This window comes from Nerophis lumbriciformis, linkage group LG39 (genome assembly GCF_033978685.3).
Source record: "Nerophis lumbriciformis linkage group LG39, RoL_Nlum_v2.1, whole genome shotgun sequence".
NCBI lineage: Eukaryota > Metazoa > Chordata > Actinopteri > Syngnathiformes > Syngnathidae > Nerophis > Nerophis lumbriciformis.
The window spans coordinates 14477178-14500000 of NC_084586.2; the positions used below are offsets into that span (position 1 = coordinate 14477178).

General features: G+C 39.4%; 1 protein-coding gene across 1 annotated transcript in view; it reads right to left on the bottom strand.

Annotated features, from left to right (window-relative positions):
• polr3e (polymerase (RNA) III (DNA directed) polypeptide E) overlaps nucleotides 1–22823 on the bottom strand; it is a 48497-nt gene that overhangs the window by 24907 nt on the left and 767 nt on the right. The window contains exons 2-17 of the mRNA XM_061931788.1: nucleotides 16008–16084; nucleotides 15882–15932; nucleotides 15716–15793; nucleotides 15519–15634; nucleotides 15362–15444; nucleotides 11956–12063; nucleotides 11815–11864; nucleotides 11614–11733; nucleotides 10009–10094; nucleotides 9893–9937; nucleotides 9711–9802; nucleotides 3879–3999; nucleotides 3725–3806; nucleotides 3591–3650; nucleotides 1648–1805; nucleotides 1511–1572 (exon numbers count right to left, since the gene is read on the bottom strand). Coding sequence (XP_061787772.1) covers nucleotides 1511–1572; nucleotides 1648–1805; nucleotides 3591–3650; nucleotides 3725–3806; nucleotides 3879–3999; nucleotides 9711–9802; nucleotides 9893–9937; nucleotides 10009–10094; nucleotides 11614–11733; nucleotides 11815–11864; nucleotides 11956–12063; nucleotides 15362–15444; nucleotides 15519–15634; nucleotides 15716–15793; nucleotides 15882–15932; nucleotides 16008–16046 — 1351 coding nt within the window. The 5' untranslated portion in view covers nucleotides 16047–16084. The remainder of the gene's footprint in view (nucleotides 1–1510; nucleotides 1573–1647; nucleotides 1806–3590; nucleotides 3651–3724; nucleotides 3807–3878; nucleotides 4000–9710; nucleotides 9803–9892; nucleotides 9938–10008; nucleotides 10095–11613; nucleotides 11734–11814; nucleotides 11865–11955; nucleotides 12064–15361; nucleotides 15445–15518; nucleotides 15635–15715; nucleotides 15794–15881; nucleotides 15933–16007; nucleotides 16085–22823) is intronic.

A 22823-nucleotide genomic window follows, 5' to 3' on the forward strand; every position in this document is an offset into this window, starting at 1 on the left:
GTGTAGTACTAATAGTAGTAGTAATTGTAATGGTTACAATAATAATAATAGAAGTAGTAAGAAGAGTAGAAGTAGGAGGAGTAGTAGTAAGAAGAGTAGTAGAAGTAAGAGAAGTATGAATAATATTCGTAAAAGTGTACAGTAGTAGTAAAAGTAGTAGTAGTTGTAGTAGGAGTACTAACAGTAAGAGTACTAGTAGTAATAAAAGTAAGTGTACTAGTAGTAGTAGTAAAAGTAAGAGTAGTAGTAGTAAAAGTAAGAGTACTAGTAGTAATAGTAAAAGTAAGAGTACTAGTAGTAGGAGTATTAACCTAGTAGTAGTAAGAGTAGTTGGAGTAAAAATAGTAGTAGTAGTATTAGTAAGAGTAAAAGTAAGAGAACTACCGTATTTTTCGGACCATAAGTCGCAGTTTTTTTCATAGTTTGGCCGGGCTCCAGTGCGACTTATATATGTTGTTTTCCTTTTTTATTATGCATTTTCGGCAGGTGCGACTTATACTCAGAAAAATACGGTAGTAGTATTTTTAGTAAGAGTACTAGTAGTAGGAGGAGTATTAAGAGTAACCTTAGTAGTAGGGCTGGGCGATATGGCCTTTTTTTAATATCGCGATATTTTAAGGCCATATCGCGATACACAATATATATCTCGATATATTGCCTTAGCCTTGAATGAACACTTGATACATATAATCACAGCAGTATGATGATTATATGTGTCTACATTAAAACATTCTTCTTCATACTGCATTAACATATGCTACTTTTAAACTTTCATGCAGAGAAGGAAATCACAACTAAAATAATCACTATTTTTTTCATACGGTGTTGATCTGGAAATGTTTGCCTCGGCATTTTGATGGTGTGGGCGTGTGGCACCGAACGGAGATGTTGACATGCGGAGTAAGCACTGTTCATTCTCTAGCAGGTGACTTTTCAAATGATGCTACATATTAGCAGTAATGCTACTTTTTATAGCAACGCTTTCGCCCCACACTTGACAAATTACGGTTGTCTGTTCGACATATTCCCACTTGAAGCCAAACCACCGCCAGACGATGGACCCCCTGCTGTTTTTTGGGGGAATTAATTATTCCTTCATTTGTTACCAGATTCGCACCTTCTTTCACTCGTATTACCGCTAGCATCACAGCTAACGTTAGCCACGCTGCTACCTCTTTGCTGCGCGAGGGCGTATACGTATGTAGAAGCTGCTCTTGCTGTCTGTGAGAAGGAGACACAGGAAAGAGCGAGGAGAGCCTGTAGTGTAATGCCAGCAGCTAAAAGCAACTGCGTGAGAACGCATACTCGAATATCACTATATACCGGGTAGTCATTTTCTATGTCGCACAGAGACAAACCCGCGATATATCGCGTATATCGCTATATCGCCCAGCCCTACTTAGTAGTAAGAGTAAAAGTAGTACCACTAGTAGTAAGAGGATAAGAGTGAAAGTAGCAATCGTAGTAGTAAGCGTAAAAGTAGTAGTATTAGTAGAAGTAGTGTAAGTACCAGGATGTTGGGAGTTCTTGGGCAGGAAGTCGTCCTTTGAGAAGTTGAAGACCTTTTCCAGCCTTGGAGCCAAAAGACAGTCAATAAAGTGAATCTTGTTGCCATGGCGACAACTTCCCAGCATCAGTACGACATACTTGCTCTGTATGCCGAGCCACAACATCTGTTGGCGGTGGGCCACGTCGGCGTGCTTCTTCATGAAGTCCACGTCGGCGGGCAGCAGGAACTCCCAGCCGCGGTTAACACGCGGCACCGCCACGTGCTCCAGGAAGTCCTTCACGTCCTCGGGAGGAAGCTGGAAGAGACGACAGGAATTGCTGGGGTGAACTTACATTTGAATGATTGATTATGGAAGTAAGATGCCGTGAGCGAGTGAACAGTGTAATGCAGGGGTGTCCAAAGGGGGCATTTGCGGATCGCAGCTAATTTTTTATACGGCTCACGTCACATTCTAAAAATACTATTAAAAATTAAAAAATGGGTGGGGCTCTTTTGGATCCCCAATTATTTTAATTAGATTTTTTATTAACTGTCATTGCTAAAAAAAAAATATTAAAATTGATGCCTTTACAAACTATTGACCAATTTAAGGCTCTAATTACTTCATATCAAATATTACACTTTGAATTTTTTTGGGTGGAAAATATTGCAATATTAACTAAAAGGGCATATAACATAAAAAGAAAGTAAAACATATCAACAGACCTGCAGTTGATCGTGATATGTAAAAGTTGAATTCAAAATAAATAAATTAATGTGACTTAATTTTTAACATTTTTATGACTGACACCCTTCTGGGTCCCCAAGACCAAACTTAAGAGAAGCCCTAAAAGTATAAAAAAGTTTTTTTTGTTTTGTTTTTAAAGGGGGGCGTAAACATATACATACATGTATATATACATATACATACATAATGTTATACCCGATAGATCTAAAGTGGATCTGTAGTAGAGATGCGCGGATAGGCAATTATTTCATCCGCAACCGCATCACAAAAGTCGTCAACCATCCGCCATTCACCCGAACTAACATTTAATCAAAACCGCACCCGCCCGCCACCCGCCCGTTGTTATATATCTAATATAGACGATGCAAGGCATTAGTGAAGTTATAAAGCTTTTGCCTGTTAAAGAAAGGAGACTGATCCAATGCAGCAGAGACATTCAATGCGTGCCACGCTGTCACGGCCCAGACGCACACCAGTGCGCAATCATCTGGGAGCCGCGCTGAGCGCACCTCCAAGCGCGCTCGCGCCACTCAAACTGCTGCAGGCAGCTGCGTTCTATCTTGTCTTAACATCCTGTGGCACTCTTCTGGGATCACGGCGGACGAAACTGCTCATGCTCAGGGTGTTTGTGGAGGTTCGGGGTTTTGCACAAATGTGATGCACCATGTTAGATGTCCCGGTTTTGTGACTGTCGTAGACATAAACAGCGTCGCAGCTCTTGCAAATCACGTAGCCAGCATTACTATCATCCTGATTTACAACCTCATAAAAACGAGTCCACGCTGAACTTTTCTGGCCTTTTTTCCCCCTGGTCTTTAGTATTCCCTTTTTTAGTTTGTCGCGTACCACGTTTGCTGCCGGCGTTGCCATCTCTTTTTTTTTTCTTCTTCTGTTGTGGCATGCTGCAGGTGCCTGCTCGTTTTTCGTATGTGGGTAACAACATTTAACTATGTATATATATTTCCGAATTGGTTTAACTGCCACCCGCCTGAATCTATTTAAAATCAAATTTTTTTTATTTCAACCGCCCGACCCGCGGATAATCCGCGGACTCCGCGGTTGTGTCCGCAAACCGCGCATCTCTAATCTGTAGATATTCAAGCATTGAAAGTGAAAAAAATATTCACATATGACTTATTTAAAAAAAAATTATGACTGAGACCCTTTTGGGTCCTTGGGACCTTTATCATTCACCAAAATTGAAGGGAGCCATAGTGGTTACAATAAATACTGTATTGGTTTTAAAAATGAAAAGTATCAAAATGGCCCCCACATGCTTTGATTTTCCATTGTGCAGCCCACAATAGAAAAAGTTTGAACACCCCGAGTGTAATGTTTGGGCTCTGATGTTACTTTGATGATGGCCGCCACCTCCTTCCTCATCAAGGAACGCTCCCGTGTGAAGCGCCACATCTGAAGAAGGAGGGAAAAAAAAGGTCAAACACATCAAGCATGTCTGTCAAATCATTACAACTTCATCCGCTCACCACAAAGTCGCGGCCTCGACACAGAACCTCAGCCGGGACGCCGCTGTGAGGACTGAATGTGTTTTTGGGGTACAGAACGTCACTGAGGGAAAGCAAACAAGGATTAAACTCATCACCATCCTTGTGACGATGTTGGGTAAGCTCCAGCTCTCACCTTTTGACTACCCAGTTGCCCTGAACCAGCAGCGCCACCTGCTGGATGCAGCGCAGCACCGAGGTGGAGTCTGTGCCCGACGCCAGCAGACCCATCAGGTTGGCAAAAGGAATCACTTTGACTGCAGGCCGAGAAGATGACACCATTGTATGACATAGCTCTCGTGCTGGAGCTCATTAGATCATTCATGCCACATTACTAAAGTGCAACAACCAGAAGGTAGCCTGATGTTACAGTATGTTATGTGGCTCCCTAGTGGCAAACATGGGAACTGCAGGCCACCAATTACAGCTGTTAGGCAAGTTACTTTTGAATAATGTTCTAACAGTAATATGTGTACCGTATTTTTCGGACTATAAGTTGCAGTTTTTTTCATAGTTTGGCCGGGCTCCAGTGCGACTTATACATGTTTTTTTCCTTTTTTATTATGCATTTTCGGCAGGTGCGACTCATACTCCGGAAAATAAGGTATTTAGGGCATTCATACGAGAACTAAATGTGAGAAAAATTCATCTCCGAAACCCGCCGGTCCTATTGGGCGCCGATTCACGTAAAATCCAACGGTGCCATGTCACGGTACCTGGGCTGCCCGCTCGGCCGGCTCTCCGCACGTCGCCAATCGGCAATCACTCCAGAAGCGCTGGGAGTGGACTCAGCCAAACTACCTTCAGTAATGTTGCAACTTTCTATGCCGACAAAGCAATTGACTATCTACCATTGTTCTCTGAGTAATTTCACTGATAGTGTCAATACTCAACTCTAGTATCCGTTTAGGAAGTGAAAAAGTTGTATTGGACCTACTACATACTTGCCAACCTTGAGACCTCCGATTTCGGGAGGTGGGGGGTGGGGGGTTTGGTTAATATATATATATATATATACATATATATATATATATATGTAAGAAATACTTGACTTTCAGTGAATTCTAGCTATATATATATATATATATATATATATATATATATATATATATACACACATACATATATATTTTATTTTATATATATATATATATATATATATATATATACATAAATAAAAGAAATACTTGAATTTCAGTGTTCATTTATTTACACATATACACACACATAACACTCCTCTACTCATTGTTGAGTTAAGGGTTGAATTGTCCATCCTTGTTCTATTCTCTGTCAGTATTTCAGAACACACACATTATACAAATATACATTATAAAATCAATAAGAAAACGGGAGCTCTAATTTGGGAGTCTGAATTAGGATCAGAAGTTCCTATATAAACATTGCGTACCGGTACTCATGTTGCCATTTTGTATTGATTACTGCAGCTGTGCACTGGATTCATTCACAAATACAAACTACAACTCACAAACACTTTAGAGTTAGGCTCCACCATCAGAATGTGTACTTAAACTTATAAAGATCACATGGATATTATTCAGTGAGTTGATTCACCAAAACTAACCTGTTATACAGGAGGAAAAAGCACATAGGACGTTTCAATTGTTCACAGACTGGTCGCGCTCATCAGAATGACAAGACACTTCCGGTCTGCAGGTGATAGCATTCAATTGGGAAGAAACGCCCTACTGCCCCCTACTGACCAATGTGAATACTGATAAATGTGGAATGACAGCTCCAAAAATGAATTCAAACCACAAAATAAACTAAATAAATCAACACAAAAATGTGACACATTATGGGTGGGTCACATATGCATGTTCAACAGGCTGTCAACACGTCACTCAGGTCCGCATGGAGCTGGAGGGGGCGTGGCCTCCAGCTCCGCCTGAATTTCGGGAGATTTTCGGGAGAAAATTTGTCCCGGATGGTTTTCGGGAGAGGCGCTGAATTTCGGGAGTCTCCCGGAAAATCCGGGAGGGTTGGCAAGTATGACCTACTAACCTTATTTTTCATGAATAGATCAAGCTGGTAGCGTATTATTGCTACTACCCAAATTTCCGATTATCATTAGCATTTTGATTTGAGCATCAAAAGCCACTTAGTAGTAAAGCAGAAACAGAGCCAAGGCAGCATGGATTGAAATTCCCTCCTCGTCTTTGAGCTCCTGGGTAGCCTCCCCTTTTTCTTATTTTTGTTTCCTCAGGCAAAACTTTTCGTTTCTTTGGTTGTTTTGCAGCTTCTATCATGATAGCAGTAATTGCACGTAGGCGTTCGCCTCGACTTCCGTCTTATCAATGAATGGGGAGTGACGTATGCCATAAAGCAAGTCAGCACATTTGTAGTTGCCACCCTCCTGAAAGTTGCTTAGTGCCAGTGAGAGCGTTACAGAACCCTTCAGGCCATGACAGAGGTGTCACTCAACTAGCTGTAAGTCGATGTATCTTACCAAAAGTTATGAAAATATTTTATGAAGGCTGAAAAGTTACTTAGCGCTGCTTTCGATACCGTCGATCATAATATTTTATTAGAGCGTATCAAAACACGTATTGGTATGTCAGACTTAGCTTTGTCGTGGTTTAACTCTTATCTTACTGACAGGATGCAATGAGTCTCCCATAATAATGTGACCTCGGACTATGTTATGGTAACGTGCGGAGTTCCTCAGGGTTCGGTTCTTGGCCCTGCACTCTTTAGTATTTACATGCTGCCGCTAGGCGACATCATACGCAAATACGGTGTTAGCTTTCATTGTTATGCTGATGACACCCAACTCTACATGCCCCTAAAGCTGACCAACACGCCGGATTGTAGTCAGCTGGAGGCGTGTCTTAATGAAATTAAACAATGGATGTCCGCTAACTTCTTGCAACTCAACGCCAAAAAAACGGAAATGCTGATTATCGGTCCTGCTAAACACCGACATTTATTTAATAATACCACCTTAACATTTGACAACCAAACAATTACACAAGGCGAATCAGTAAAGAATCTGGGTATTATCTTCGACCCAACTCTCTCCTTTGAGTCACACATTAAGAGTGTCACTAAAACGGCCTTCTTTCATCTCCGTAATATCGCTAAAATTCGTTCTATTTTATCCACTAGCGACGCTGAGATCATTATTCATGCGTTCGTTACGTCTCGTCTCGACTACTGTAACGTATTATTTTCGGGTCTCCCTATGTCTAGCATTAAAAGACTACAATTGGTACAAAATGCGGCTGCTAGACTTTTGACAAGAACAAGAAAGTTTGATCATATTACGCCTATACTGGCTCACCTGCACTGGCTTCCTGTGCACTTAAGATGTGACTTTAAGGTTTTACTACTTACGTATAAAATACTACACGGTCTAGCTCCGTCCTATCTTGTCGATTGCATTGTACCATATGTCCCGGCAAGAAATCTGCGTTCAAAGAACTCCGGCTTATTAGTGATTCCCAGAGCCCAAAAAAAGTCTGCGGGCTATAGAGCGTTTTCTATTGGGGCTCCAGTACTATGGAATGCCCTCCCCGTAACAATTAGAGATGCTACCTCAGTAGAAGCATTTAAGTCCCATCTTAAAACTCATTTGTATACTCTAGCCTTTGAATAGCCCCCCTGTTAGACCAGTTGATCTGCCGTTTCTTTTCTTTTCTCCTCTGCTCCCCTATTCCTTGTGGAGGGGGGGGGGGGGGGGGGGGGGTACAGGTCCGGTGGCCATGGATGAAGTGCTGGCTGTCCAGAGTCGGGACCCGGGGTGGACCGCTCGCCTGTGCATCGGCTGGGAACATCTCTGCGCTGCTGACCCATCTCCGCTCGGGATGGTGTCCTGCTGGCCCCACTATGGACTGGACTCTTACTATTATGTTGGATCCACTATGGACTGGACTCTCACAATATTATGTCAGACCCACTCGACATCCATTGCTTTCGGTCTCCCCTAGAGGGGGGGGGGGGGGGGGGGGTTACCCACATATGCGGTCCTCTCCAAGGTTTCTCATAGTCATTCACATCGACGTCCCACTGGGGTGAGTTTTTCCTTGCCCTTATGTGGGCTTTGTACCGAGGATGTCGTTGTGGCTTGTGCAGCCCTTTGAGACACTTGTGATTTAGGGCTATATAAATAAACATTGATTGATTGATTGATTGACTTTAAAAAGTGAATGTAATGTTAGCACGTCGCTCACATAGCTGTGCTAGTGTTGCTAACATTTGTGTCCTCCTGTCTCACTTGTTAATTACACCTTCTCATTCTTTATTTTCAAGACTATTTACCTTGTAGACTGTCACTGAAGGCATCAAAACTATGACACCTGTGAAGTGAAAACCATTTCAGGTGACTACCACTTGAAGCTCATCGAGAGAATGCCAAGAGTGTGCAAAGCAGTAATCAGAGCAAAGGGTGGCTATTTTGAAGAAACCTAAATATAAAACGTGTTTTCAGTTATTTCACCTTTTTTTGTTAAGTACATAACTCCACATGTGTTCATTCATAGTTTTGATGCCTTCAGTGACAATCTACAATGTAAATAGTCATGAAAATGAAGAAAACGCATTGAATGAGGAGAAGGTGTGTCCTAACTTTTGGCCCGTAGTGTGTATATATATATATATATATATATTTACACACACACACACACACACACATGTATGGCATCTATGAAGTTGATGCAGAATGACAGTACCGTACTTCTCTGAGACATTCTTGTCTAACAAACACGAATCATTAAAGCTACAGACAAACACAATCCTGTTTTCCTAGTCGGGCTTACAAAAAGCTCTTTTCTTTCTTTCTTTCTTTTAGTTTATTTCGAACATGAGCCCACTTACAGCATAATACATCACACAATTTCATATCATTTCTGTTTACATCATGTCCGAAAAGGAGTAGGAAGAAGCAAAGCTTATTTAATCCTACCCCTTTACCACTTCAGAGTGTTTACAAATATATACATCATTTACTGACCTTTTCATAGTAAAATGACATCCGTGAATGAGCAATATAACAGTTTTGTAATATGTAATTAGTTAAGTCAGTCATTATAAACATACTGAGATGAAGAATATCTTATTTTTAATAAGGTTGAAAGTATTTCTCATAGTTCTTTGTACTTTGTAAGCACAATTAATTTGAACAACCTCTTAAACTGGATCATATCAGTACAATGTTTAATTTCTTTATTTCATCCATTCCATCATTTAATTCCACATACTGATATGCTAAAGGTTCTAAGTGTTGTACGTGCATACAAATGTTTTAAATTAGATTTTCCTCTAAGGTTATATTTCTCCTCTTTAGTTGAGAAGAATTGTTGTACATTCTTTGGTAGCAGGTTATAGTTTGCTTTGTACATCATTTCAGCTGTTTGCAATTTTACCAAATCAACAAACTTTAATATTTTTGACCCAATAAATAAAGGGTTTGTATGTTCTCTATATCCAACATTATGTATCAGTCTAATTGATCTTTTTTTGTAACACGGTTAACGAATGTAGCGCACATTTGTAGTTATTTCCCCATATTTCTGCACCATAACTCAGATATGGTAACACTAGTGAGCAGTAGAGAATATGAAGTGATTTTTGGCCCAGGATGTATTTTGCTTTATTCATTATTGAAATGTTTTTTGCCACCTTTTGTTGTATGTTTTGTATATGAGATTTCCAGTTCATTTTATCATCTATTATTATACCGTATTTTTCGGATTATAAATCGCAGTTTTTTTCAAAGTTTGGCCAGGCTCCAGTGCGATTTATACATGTTTTTTTCCTTCTTTATTATGCATTTTCGGCAGGTGCGACTTATACTCCGGTGCAACTTATACTCCGAAAAATACAGTAATTCTTTTGAATGGTCTTCCAGCCTTCAAGGCTAAACTTTGGACAACACACTTCCAAAACACTTTGTGGCACTTCTAAAACCTATGACTGTTTAAAAGACTTAAAAAAACGTGTATTATCCTACCGTTCTTCATCAGCGTCTTGATTTGCTCTCCCAGCGGCAGAGTGCGCAGTTGGGCCATGGAGAGAACATTGCTGGGGCCTACAGGCTTTACACTGGCGTACAGAAAGATGCACATCAAGACTCTCTTAAATGAAAACAACATGGGAGGACGGGAATTGTGAGGAATAAAGAGTAATACTTACACTTTTTCCTCTGTTAGAGGAGGCATGAGCATTGACAGATACTCCCTGCAGGGGGGCACACATAAGTCAGAACACGCCCAGGCCACCACAATAGACCCAATGTAAAATGGACTCACTTAGGAGTTTTAACCAGTTCTGAGTTTTCGGAAGAATCCATACGCTGGCAGAACAAATACTGCTTTTCGTGTTCCGAGCGCCCATCCTGGCGGAAGCGTCATGGTTGTTACAAGCGTAAGTATTATCATACCTGCCAACTTTTGAAATCAGAAAAACCTAGTAGCCAGGGTCCAGGGGCCGCAGGCCCCGGTAGGTCCAGGACAAAGTCCTGGTGGGGGGTTCAGGCTTCGCCCCCCGACGCAAAATGATTATTAGCATTCAGACAGGTTAAAATGTTGCTAAAACCATCACTTTTATATCAGTCACAGTGACTTTTCAAAACAAAAATATTACAGCAAAAATCATATGGGTTGATTGACATGTTTATTCTGTAAGCTAACTTCAATAGTTTGAAATTATTTTGACAGTTAATGCCAGTTATCCTGTCAACCTTTCACAAGACTTCAATTTGTTAATCGAAAGTATAAACAGTATAAACACTTTTTACAGTAAACAAATGGTAAAACAGTACTAAACAATTCCATTAAAAAAAAAATTGGTGTCATTATTAACTTTCTGTCCAAGCTTGTATAATCTACTGCCTTGTTCAATTGTAAAAAATATTCTGTGCCTAAAATTCACATTTCTATCACAATTATCATACTGTAAACATGGTAAGCTAACTTCATTAAAATTAATAGTCCTGTCAATAGCATGGAATTACAATTCAAATGTAGTTTTTTTGTAAGCCTTTCAAAAGAATTCAAAATATGAAAAATTAATGAAAATTAATTTAAGCCATCAGACACTTGAAAAGTGGCACATCACATCTCTAATGTAATCATTTTAACTTTTCAACAGAAATAGCACTGCAAAAATATTAAGGACATACTTCTGTATTTTGGTAGTTATGCTGTCAACATTTAACAAGATTTCTTCAACTTGGACTTGAAAGCATAAATAGTATAAACACTTTTAACAGTATAACAGTACTAAACAATTCCAATAGATAACATTGGTGTCATTACCTTTTTGTGGCTAAAATCCGAAAAACGTTGAAAGTTTTCCACTTGTATCGCTAGCAACGACATTAGACTTGTGTTTTTTTGTCCCAACGTGGTCTTTTACATCGCTAATTCCTCCGTGTCCGATCGAAAAATCTTGTCTGCACAAGGTGCAATTCGCGTAGTTTTCACCCTTTTTGGAACGGATAATTATTCCCGGATAGGCTTTTGAATATTCTTCACGGAATGACTGCAGTTTTCTTTTCGGTTTAAGACTCGTTTGCGATTTTTCTCCGGCTGATTCCATGATCGTTCGCTCGTTTGGAAACAATGGCAACTGGTGCCTCGTGCTTGGCAGCGGTGCTATAAATAGCCTCGTGCATGGCATTCGGAATGGCTCGATAGGAAGTTACGGGAAGCAGTGTCGATTGTCATTGTTGTTACGCGATTTCGTGAATAAAACTTAAAAAAAAAAAAAAAAAAATTTAATTAATGAAAAACCGTATTTTTTATCACTGCAACCGTTACCCGGAATAGGTTGATGAAAACCGTACTAATTACGGGAAAACCGGAGTAGTTGGCAGGTATGTATTATTACTACTTCAGTAAATGTGTCTATACCTTCACGCCGTGGTACTGCAGGTGAATCCAGGGCTCCTCCGCATGCTTCTTCTGGATGAACTCGTACGATTGGATCCTCTTCTGCCGCGCCTGCTCCGACTCGGGACGAGCAAACCTCACCTGGAGGCGGGCAAATAGAGACGAAGTGAGACAAGACGTCGCGTAATGACGCGTTTTTGTGCGCAGGAGCGAGCATTTCACCGAAATGGTCTTGGCTTCTTCTTCGGCTTCGTCCTGGGAGGAGTCTCCGCCTGAGGACGGCACAGAGCTCAGATGGATCACAAGCAAAATGTTGGAAAAGAAGGAGGGGGGAAAAAAAAAAAAAAACCCCGAAGGGGTCACCTTCATTGGCCGCCTCGCGCTCTCTGGTTTTGTTGTCGGCCTTGTCCAGGTAGGCAAAGCTGGGCCTCATCTGCAGGATTCCTGTCAGGGGTGTCACGTGAAGCTCACCTGTGTCCAACATCAGCACAAAAACCACAATTAGAACAGCAAAACAGTTAGGGCAGAATAGTTAAACATTGATTACAAAATCAGATCCTAAGTTTTTCTTGTGCCTTTACGTTTATTATGCTAAAACATGGCCCTTTTTTAACCTGTGGTACGTTGGCTTCTTCTATCATTACAAATATTAAAATTAGAGATGTTCGATAATATCGGCATGCCAATATTATCGGCCGATAAATGCTTTAAAATGTAATATCGGAAATTATCGGCATCGGTTTCAACCTCACGATTTTCCCGGGAGACTCCCGAATTTCAGTGCCCCTCCCGAAAATCTCCCGGGGCAACCATTCTCCCAATTTACACCCGGACAACAGTATTGGGGGCGTGCCTTAAAGGCACTGCCTTTGGCGTCCTCTACAACCTGTCGTCACGTCTGCTTTTCCTCCAGACAAACAGCGTGCCGGCCCAGTCACATAATAAATGCGGCTTTTACACACACATATGTGAATGCAAGCCATACTTGATCAACAGCCATACAGGTCACACTGAGGGTGGCCATATAAACAACTTTAACACTGTTACAAATATGCGCCACACTGTGAACCCACACCAAACAAGAATGACAAACACATTTCGGGAGAAAATCCGCACCGTAACACAACAGAACAAATACCCAGAACCCCTTGCAGCACTAACTCTCCCGGGACGCTACAATATATAAAAGCTGTGTGCCTTCATTGTTTTTGTAGCTGTTGTTTTGAGGCATGTTTAAAAAAAATAAAAAAATAATGCACTTTGTGAAAGTCAAAGTATAGTATTTCCCATAGTTGTAGTGGGTATCAGAATTATCTCAGGGAGAGCATGTCCCAAATTCCAAGCTGCTGTTTTGAGGCATGCTAAAATAAATAATGCACTTTGTGACTTCAATAATAAATATGGCAGTGCCATGTTGGCACTTTTTTTCCCCCCATAACTGGAGTTGAAGTTGTTCTCTTATTTTTGAAATCCTTGTTTTGATTGATTGATTGATTGAAACTTGTATTAGTAGATTGCACAGTACAGTACATATTCCGTACAATTGACCACTAAATAGTAACACCCCAATAAGTTTTTCAACTTGTCGGGGTCCACGTTAATCAATTCATGGTAAAGCTACATTGTTTAATGCATCCAGCGGGGCATCACAACAAAATTAGGCAAAAAATGTGTTAATTCCGCAACTGTATATATAGGTATCGGTATTTTAAGAGTTGGACAATATCGGAATATCGGCAAAAAAGCCATTATCGGACATCTCTATATGGAACAATATTTTTTTCTTTTTACCGTATTTTTCGGAGTATAAGTCGCACCGGAGTATAAGTCGCACCGGCCGAAAATGCATAATAAAGAAGGAAAAAAAACAAATAAGTCGCACTGGAGTATAAGTCGCATTTTTGGGGGAAATGTATTTGATAAAAGCCAACACCAAGAATAGACATTTGAAAGGCAATTTAAAATAAATAAAGAATAGTGAACAACAGGCTGAATAAGTGTACGTTATATGAGGCATAAATAACCAACTGGTATGTTAACGTAACATATTATGGTAAGAGTCATTCAAATAACTATAACATATAGAACATGCTATACGTTTACCAAACAATCTGTCACTCCTAATCGCTAAATCCCATGAAATCTTATACGTCTAGTCTCTTACGTGAATGAGATGAATAATATTATTTGATATTTTACGGTAATGTGTTAATAATTTCACACACAAGTCGCTCCTGAGTGTAAGTCGCACCCCCGGCCAAACTATGAAAAAAACTGCGACTTATAGTCCGAAAAATATCAGTTCATACATATTTTAATTTGTTTTCATGCTAAAAAAAAACAAAAACAAAAAAAAAACTCTTTATTAGGGTGTGGCGGCTTTTATATGGCGTCACATTAGTGCCAAAAATCTGAGCGCATAAAAACTGTTATCGCGCCCTGATTCTCCACTTCGTGCGCGCGTGGTGCCTTTTTGCGCGTGCGCGACGCCTTTCTGCGCGTGCGCGACGCGCCTTTCTGCGCGCGCGCCGTCTCGGTCTGTGCGCTCTCTGTGTACTCCTGGCATCTCTCCTCGCGCTGTCATGTTTCTTTTTGTCACTTTGGGGGCGGGTATGCTCCTTTCTGATTGGTCAGGCAAAAAATGCTGAAAAATGCTCAGAGCCAATCAGAAGTATAGCAGGGCGGGTCATCGTCAATATGTATCAAGATTTACGGAGGAAGAAGTGGATAAAAAAATGTCGCGCGCTGATGAAGGTTATTTCATACCACATAAACACAATACAGGGTAATACAAAATGTGACCCAAATAAATAATAAGACAACAAACACCATAATCACATCTTTCAGCCAGAACTGGTCCACCAGTAATAACATTATTTTATATTTTCACTTCTTCTTGAACATTTGTTTTCTAATTTATGGAATTTCTTTTGATTCAGCCATAAAATTAATGAAATAATCTTTTAATTTTGTTTTTAAAATGTTAAAAATAGCTTTTAATAATGTATTCTGAAACAGTTTAAAATAATCAGAGAACTGACTAATACTGACCCTACACAACTATGTTGCACAATTAAGTCTTTTTTTTTTAAAGCGAAAGAGGTAATTTCAACAGGTACAGCATCCTATGTCATATCTACATGTAATAAGATTTGTAACAAGGCAAACGTTTGTAAATTGGTCAAAAATCGAGCAAGTTATGGTAATGTAATTAGTACATGTACCATTGACATCAATGTAATGATTGAGGCTAGATGTCCGAGGTAAGATGGCTACAACGTTGCTACGCTGGAGAATGATTGGTCATATGAAAAATGCTCAGAGCCAATCAGAAAGGAGGGGCCGTCTAAGCATACCCACCCCCAAAGTGCCAAAAAGAAACATGACAGCGCGAGGAGAGATGCCAGGAGTACACAGAGAGCGCACAGACCGAGACGGCGCGCGCGCAGAAAGGCACCGCGCGTGCGCAAAAAGGCACCACGCGCGCGCGCAAAAAGGCACCACGCGCGCGTGCAAAAAGGCACCACGCGCGCGCGCAAAAAGGCACCACGCGCACGCAAAAAGGCACCACGCGCGCGCACGAAGTGGAGAATCAGCGCGCGATAACAGTTTTTATGCGCTCGGATTTTTGGCACTAATGTGACGCCATACTTTTACTTTGCTGTGGCGATGCACCACGACAAAACCCTGTATCATCTACTCCCAGTCCTCATTTTGACAAGAGTTAACCCAAAATTTGAGTGCAATAGCTAGGTGAAAATGTCCAGACCTTTCCGGAACACAGCAGCGGCGTATCTGGATGTGTTGGTGGTGGCCTGGATGGACGAGAACGACTGCTTGTCCATCATTTTCCTGCATGAAAGACCAGCAGCCATCAGTGCCAAGCAACTTGATGCTACATTTTGTGTTAAAAAGAGTGGACGCACGTTGAATACGTGTTGTTTTCTTCGTAGGTGGTGCCGTCCACGTTGAGCGCTATCTGCTCGCCCTTACTGCGACAGTAGTTTGGGCTGTTGCTGTTCATGGCCATCTGCAACTCCACCTGGAGACCAAAAAAAACAAAAACAATCATTCAATTAGACTTATCTTGAATCAACTTTAAATATATCAACTGTCTCCTCACTCTTTGTTGTTTGGGTTTGATCTTTGCAGATAGATGTTCCACGTTGTCGTAAGTCATAGTGGACGGTCGCACGGGGTACTGCGCCATGAGAACACAACACACACAATATGATAGTGACACAAAAGGCTTATTTGCATTGACTACAAGGGCAGGACAACACACCCACCTGGAATAGATACAGCTTTTCAGCCAGGCTTTTGGCCAGATACACGTCAATCTAAGTAGGGGGTTGGAGAAGAAAGATCATCAAGAGTCTATAGTTGTAATGATAAACACATCTGTTCACACATACCTCCTCTATAATGGGGTCATCGTCATCCCCGCTGGCCATATTTTGGCGATAAAGGAAAAGTAGCAGCAGAATTCCACCTTTAATCAACAAAACAGGCAAAGTACTGTAAACAGTTGACTGAGTTATTTACGCCACAATATTTACACATTGTAGGTAGAGTACAGGCCAAAAGTTTGGACACACCTTCTCCTCATTTTCTTTATTTTCATGACTATTTACATTGTAGATTGTCACTGAAGGCATCAAAACTATGAATGAACACATGTGGAGTTATGTACTTAACAAAAAATGTTGAAATAACTGAAAACATGTTTTATATTCTAGTTTCTTCAAAATAGCCACCCTTTGCATTGATTACATTTTTGCACACTCTTGGCATTCTCTCGGTGAGCTTCAAGAGGTAGTCACCTGAAATAGTTTTCACTTCACAGGTGTGCCTTATCAGGGTTGATTAGTGGAATTTATTGCTTTATTAATGGGGTTGGGACCTTCAGTTGTGTTGTGCAGAAGTCAGGTTACTACACAGCAAATATAATCATTTCACCTTTTTTGTTAAGTACATAACTCCACATGTGTTCACTCATATTTTTGATGCCTTCAGTGACCATCTCAGTGTTTCCCACACATTCATTTATTTGTGGCGGCCCGCCACGAAAGAATTACGTCCGCCACAAATGGATTTTTCGGCTTTTGACTCGCTCGACCGCTCATAAAAGCAATGGGACTGTCTGTGAATGTTGCTTGTAGTTACAACTCCAGTGCAGTAGGTGGCGGTAACTCCGCCAATAGCACCTAATTCACCTGGTGGGCCAGAAGAAGAAGAAGAAGAAGAAGAGGGACGGACGGACGGACGAAACGGGATCAAAATACGAGGGTAATATAGGTTATAGGTAGATATGTTATAGCTGCATCGCTCGCGGCTCGTCATATATTTAACGTTAATCCTCTGCTTCATTAACACCGCCGCTGTTTGACTCGTGGGCCGGGGCAGACGAACGTAGTAAAAGTCACGTGTTACCCTACTGACGAGCTAACGTGTCCAGGTTATAACCATGTTGTCAATAAACACACATGGACTGAAGCTAAATTGTCCACTGTCCACTGCAGCATGTGAATGCAATGAAAAGAATAAAATCTGATCCAACCAGCTGTTAAAATGTTGTCCAGGTTAATGTTTTGGCCATTAAAAGCCCTTTATTTCAAGATTTCAACTGTGATCGGGCTTTAAACATGTGGCTGACCTGTTCAGATGGGTGTAACTGCTACTGGTCAAATAATGTGAAATACCATTTAATTTTACATGTATGCAATGCCATTTAAATGTAATTATAGATAATAATAATAATAATAATAATAAATACTGTGTAGTGTTGTAAATAGTCAACGGGAAGAATTTTAGTAAGATATAAGCCATGAGCACTACACAGCCAGAAAAAAACCTAGGCAGGACAAGTAAAAATATTGGGGCAAGTAGATTTGAGAAGTCGGGCAAGTAGAAAAAACCTTAACGTTGAACCCTGCATGTGTTGAGCTGCTGCCGCTTAAGGTTAGACGGCACTGTACATAGAGCGGTTCTGCTCGTTAGTAATAAATTCTAATGTTGGATGTTCACTCCTTCACACAGATGAGTATAGAAAAATATTTTCAACGGCCGAAAAGGGCTTGACTTGGAGAGGAGGTAGGCCTACAGTCCGGACCACAGGTGCGACCTGTTCAGCAGCAGCAGGAGGAGGAGGAGGTTGACTGACTGTGACAGGACACCTCTGCCTCTGTTTCACTTTATGTTGCTGGTAAATAATATGGTTGTAGTATTAGGCTAAAGTTAAATTATTTAGTATTCACTAATTAAAGGGGCAGAGCTTTAAGAGACATTTTAGCTTTTATATTTTATAAGATATATTTTTTGTAAGAACCACAATTAATAAATATATTTCAGTGAATCACTAATTGTTCAAATCTGTATATAAATATGTACATAAAATGTTGTAATTATATTCCAACTCCGCGTTCTTCTTGGTCATCGCCGCTGCCGCCGCCACCCCCCACCCCCCGACCACACCACCACAAATAGATGCCTGTCCTGTGGGAAACACTGCATCTACAATATAAATAGTCATGAAAATAAAGAAAACGCACTGGAGAAGGTGTGTTCAAACTTTTGGCCTGTTCTGTAAGTTGGATATTTATATGCGAGTCTGCCAAGTATCTTTTAAATTGATCGATTCGCACACTTGATTTTTTTGGACTGCTTGATCGCTGCCTTGTAACATCCGATTCGACTAGTCAAGTCCGACCACCTGTGTTTACTCAGATTGTCTGTCACTTCCAACGCTAATTTCATTAATTTGATGAACTAAAAAGATGTGATCATGTGTTGAAATTTCATCTAAATAATATCCCATTGTAGTTTTCAATTTATGATGATTTCTGTCATTCTTATATTTCCGGATTTTTTTAATGCTGTACTTTGTCACCCCAAAAACATACTTTGCAGGTCAACAAATATGTGCCTTTTGAAGTGTTAATGTGCGAGGAGTGATCAAAAGGAGTCTCTAGGAGAAGTGGCTGACAAGTTAGCAAGTGTCATTGTTGACTGAAGCAGAGATGCTGACTGTGCGTTATGATAAACGCGCAAGCGTCGCCAGGCTCTGCTTTTTATCGATAGACTTATCAAATTAAATTTTTTATTATCTATAGCAGGGATGTCAAAAGTGTGGCCTGGAGGCCATTTGCGGCCCGCAGCTAATGTTTTAAAGGCCCACGGCACATTCTAAAAATACTATTAAAATAAACAAAAACATAACAAAAGTGAAATAAAAAAAGCTTACAGGTGAAATGTAATTTAGAAAAAGTTGCAATGTTGATTAATAAAACAAAGCTGGTTTTTTTTTCTTAAAAACTGTCATTGCTCAAAATTAATCAAAATCAATGTTTTTATGAATTATTGACCTATCCAAGGCTCCGATTACTTCACATTAAATATTCCTCTTTGAAAAATATTTTTTGTGGAAGATTTTTCATATTTTGCCATAAAAAAACATTTTTCTTTAACAAAAAGACAAAATAAAAATTTTTTTTTTTTACGTAGAATTGATGGATAGATCTGAAGTTGATGTAGACTAGAGATCCATCCATCCATTTTCTACCGCTTATTCCCTTCGGGGTCGCTGGAGCCTATCTCAGCTACAATCGGGCGGAAAGCGGGGTACACCCTGGACAAGTTGCCACCTCATCGCAGGGCCAACACAGATAGACAGACAACATTCACACTCACATTCACACACTAAAGGCCAATTTAGTGTTGCCAATCAACCTATCCCCAGGTGCATGTTTAAGTGTTAAATAAATAATGTATTTTTTTTTCTTAACTTCATGTAAAATATTAGGAAAACTGAATCTTCAAGAATCCCTTAGTTTTTATGCAGTTTATTTTTGAATTTGTAAAGAAAGATGTCAACACCGCTATTTTTTGATAATTTTATTTCTTGACTTTATGTAAAATATTAGGAAAACTGAATCTTCAAGAATCCCTTAGTTTTTATACAGTTCATTTCTGAGATAGGCTCCAGCACCCCCCAAAAAGGGACAAGCGGTAGAAAAATGGATGGATGGATTTTTAAATTTGTAAAAAAAGATGTCAACATTGCTATTTTTTGATAAATTTTATTTCTTGGCTTCTTGTAAAATATTAGGTAAACTGAAACTTCAAGAATCTCTTAGTTTACCGTATACAGTTCATTTTTTAACTGTATAAATGTCAACACTGCTATTTTGTGTGGCCGCTTTCTTGCTGTGCAATATGTTTAACATTTTATTATGTTTTGAAATTTTAAATTTTTTAATTATTGTTTGTTGTCTTAAGACTATTTTATGTAGGTTGTTTTAAAAGCACTGAGCTGGATTGCTGTTCAATTTCGTTGTTTACATACAATGACAATAAAAGGTATTCTGATTCTGAACACTGCTATTTTTTGATCATTTTATTGTGCAGTGTGCCTATGAATTTAAATATTTTACATTTTTTTTACGTAAAGAGAAAAAAAAATCTGTGGATTTTACAACTGTTTTTACAGAAGAAAAACTGGCAGCTTAGTTGCCAGACTTTTACTGTAAAATATATGGTGTTTTTTTTTTATTACTATTATTATTTTTACAACATATTACTGTAAATACAAATACAGTATTGGTGTTTAATTTTATTTTGGCAACTCAGCTGCCAGTTTTTTTTACCATAAAATCAATCAAATGTGGTACCATAAAATCATCAAAAAAACAACTGACAGCTCAGTCGACAGAATTTTACTAGGGATGTCCGATAATGGCTTTTTGCCGATATCCGATATTGTCCAACTCTTTAATTACCGATACCGATATCAACCGATACCTATATCAACCGATTTATGCAGTCGTAGAATTAACACATTATTATGCCTAATTTGGACAACCAGGTATGGTGAAGATAAGGTACTTTTTTAAAAAAATTTATAAAATAAGATAAATAAATTAAAAACATTTTCTTGAATAAAAAAGAAAGTAAAACAATATAAAAACAGTTACATAGAAACTAATATTGAATGAAAATGAGTAAAATTAACTGTTAAAGGTTAGTACTATTAGTGGACCAGCAGCACGCACAATCATGTGTGCTTACGGACTGTATCCCTTGCAGACTGTATTGATATATATTGATATATAATGTAGGAACCACAATATTAATAACAGAAAGAAACAAAGCTTGAGTGTGAATGAGTGTAAATGGGGGAGGGAGGTTTTTTGGGTTGGTGCACTAATTGTAAGTGTGTCTTGTGTTTTTTATGTTGATTTAATAATTTTTTTTAAATAAAAATAAAAAAATAAAAACGATACCGATAATAAAAAAAACGATACCGATAATTTACGATATTACATTTTAACGCATTTATCGGACATCCCTACATTTTACTGTAAAAAAACAAACATTGGTCGTTTTTTTTTTTCAACTTACTGTAATATGCTGTAAAAAAAAACTCCCTAAATTATACAGTAAAATCTATCGGTCATTTTTATAGTGTACAAATTTATGGATAACTTGCTTCGAAATCGTAAGTTAAGCAGATATTTAAGTATTTATTTGGATTTTGACCAACAAAGTTAGGTAATATAATATGTGTTGCAATTTTGGACACCATTTTTTCCCCCTGTCAAACTAGAAAATAAGAAAGTAAAGAAAGAAAATATAAGGTATTTTATTGACAAATATTTCCAGGCTTTTGCAGGCCATTTAAAATGACGTGGAGGGCCAGATGTGGCCCGCAAGCCTTGAGTTTGACACCAGTGCACTAGACACACCAATGAGCTTGTTTACCATACTTGCCAACCTTGAGACCTCCGATTTCGGGAGGTGGGGGGTAGGGGCGTGGTCGGGGGCGGGGCAGCGCGTGGTTGGGGGCGTGGTTAAGAGGGGAGGAGTATATTGACAGCTAGAATTCACCAAGTCAAGTATTTCATACACATATATATATATACCACAACAAAACAATTGCAAATGAGCCGTCGGCCCCCGGACAGAGCGACCCCAAAACCAACAAAGGCTGCAACTGCCGCAAGAAACCTGATTGCCCTCTCAACGGGGGGTGCTTACAAACATCAGTTGTTTACCAATCTAAGGTAACACGCAAGGACATTAACACATCCGACACATATGTAGGATTAACCGAGGGAGAGTTTAAAACCAGATGGAACAATCACAAGGCTTCTTTCAGGAACCAAAACCTGCGGAATACCACAGAACTCAGCAAACACATTTGGGACCTCAAAGACAATAATGTTGAATATTCAATAACATGGCAAATTCTTGCATCCAGCACACCTTACAATAGTGGTAATAAAAGATGCAACCTATGCTTGAAAGAGAAACTGTTTATTATATACCGTCCAGACCTGTCATCCCTCAACAAGCGCAGCGAAATTGTATCAGCATGCCGCCACAGACGGAAACACCTCCTAGGTAACACATGAGCCAATCACCACGCCCCTACGCCAGCCTGTACCCACCCACTGTGTGCCCTATATAAACCATGGTATGTGAATGCTCCCATTAAAATCTCCTGATGATTGAGGGAACCCCCTCATGAAACAGGCCTGTAGAGATGAAGTAGTCTTGTGATTTTTTTTCCCCACACATATATATATATATATATATATATATATATCCTGAAAATATGCAAACAAAACTGTGTTTAGATAATTGATACTTCAAACTTGCATAAATAAATCTTAAGGAATATAACATAACTTGGCTTCTGAGAACTACAAAATGTAATGAATAAAATGCTAAAGTTGTTGATAAACAAGCAATTATTTTAATAATTAAATATGGTCATTTTAAATGAATTATTATGATAATTTAAAATTAATTATTTCAAATATGTTTATTTTAATGTATAATTCTAATGCCTGGATGTAATAAGGAGTCAGAAAAAATACAAATAAAAATACAATACATTTTGATGTTTTCAGTAAAATATAGTAAAAATGTATTTAGTTTTTTTTAATTAATAAATATATTTATTTTTAGGTAAGATAAACATAATAATACAATTTGTCTCTAGTCTGGATGATTTAGTTCTTGTCACCCTGTTGTCCTCCCGTTGTGAAAAAAGGCTGTCCTCACTCAGGTCCGCATGGAGCTGGAGGGGGCGTGGCCTCCAGCTCCGGCTGAAAATCGGAAGATTTTCGGGAGCATATTTGTCCCGGGAGGTTTTCGGGAGAGAATGGAAAATTCGGGAGGGTTGGCAAGTATGTTGTTTACGGATGTACAATAAAACTCCTCATAGG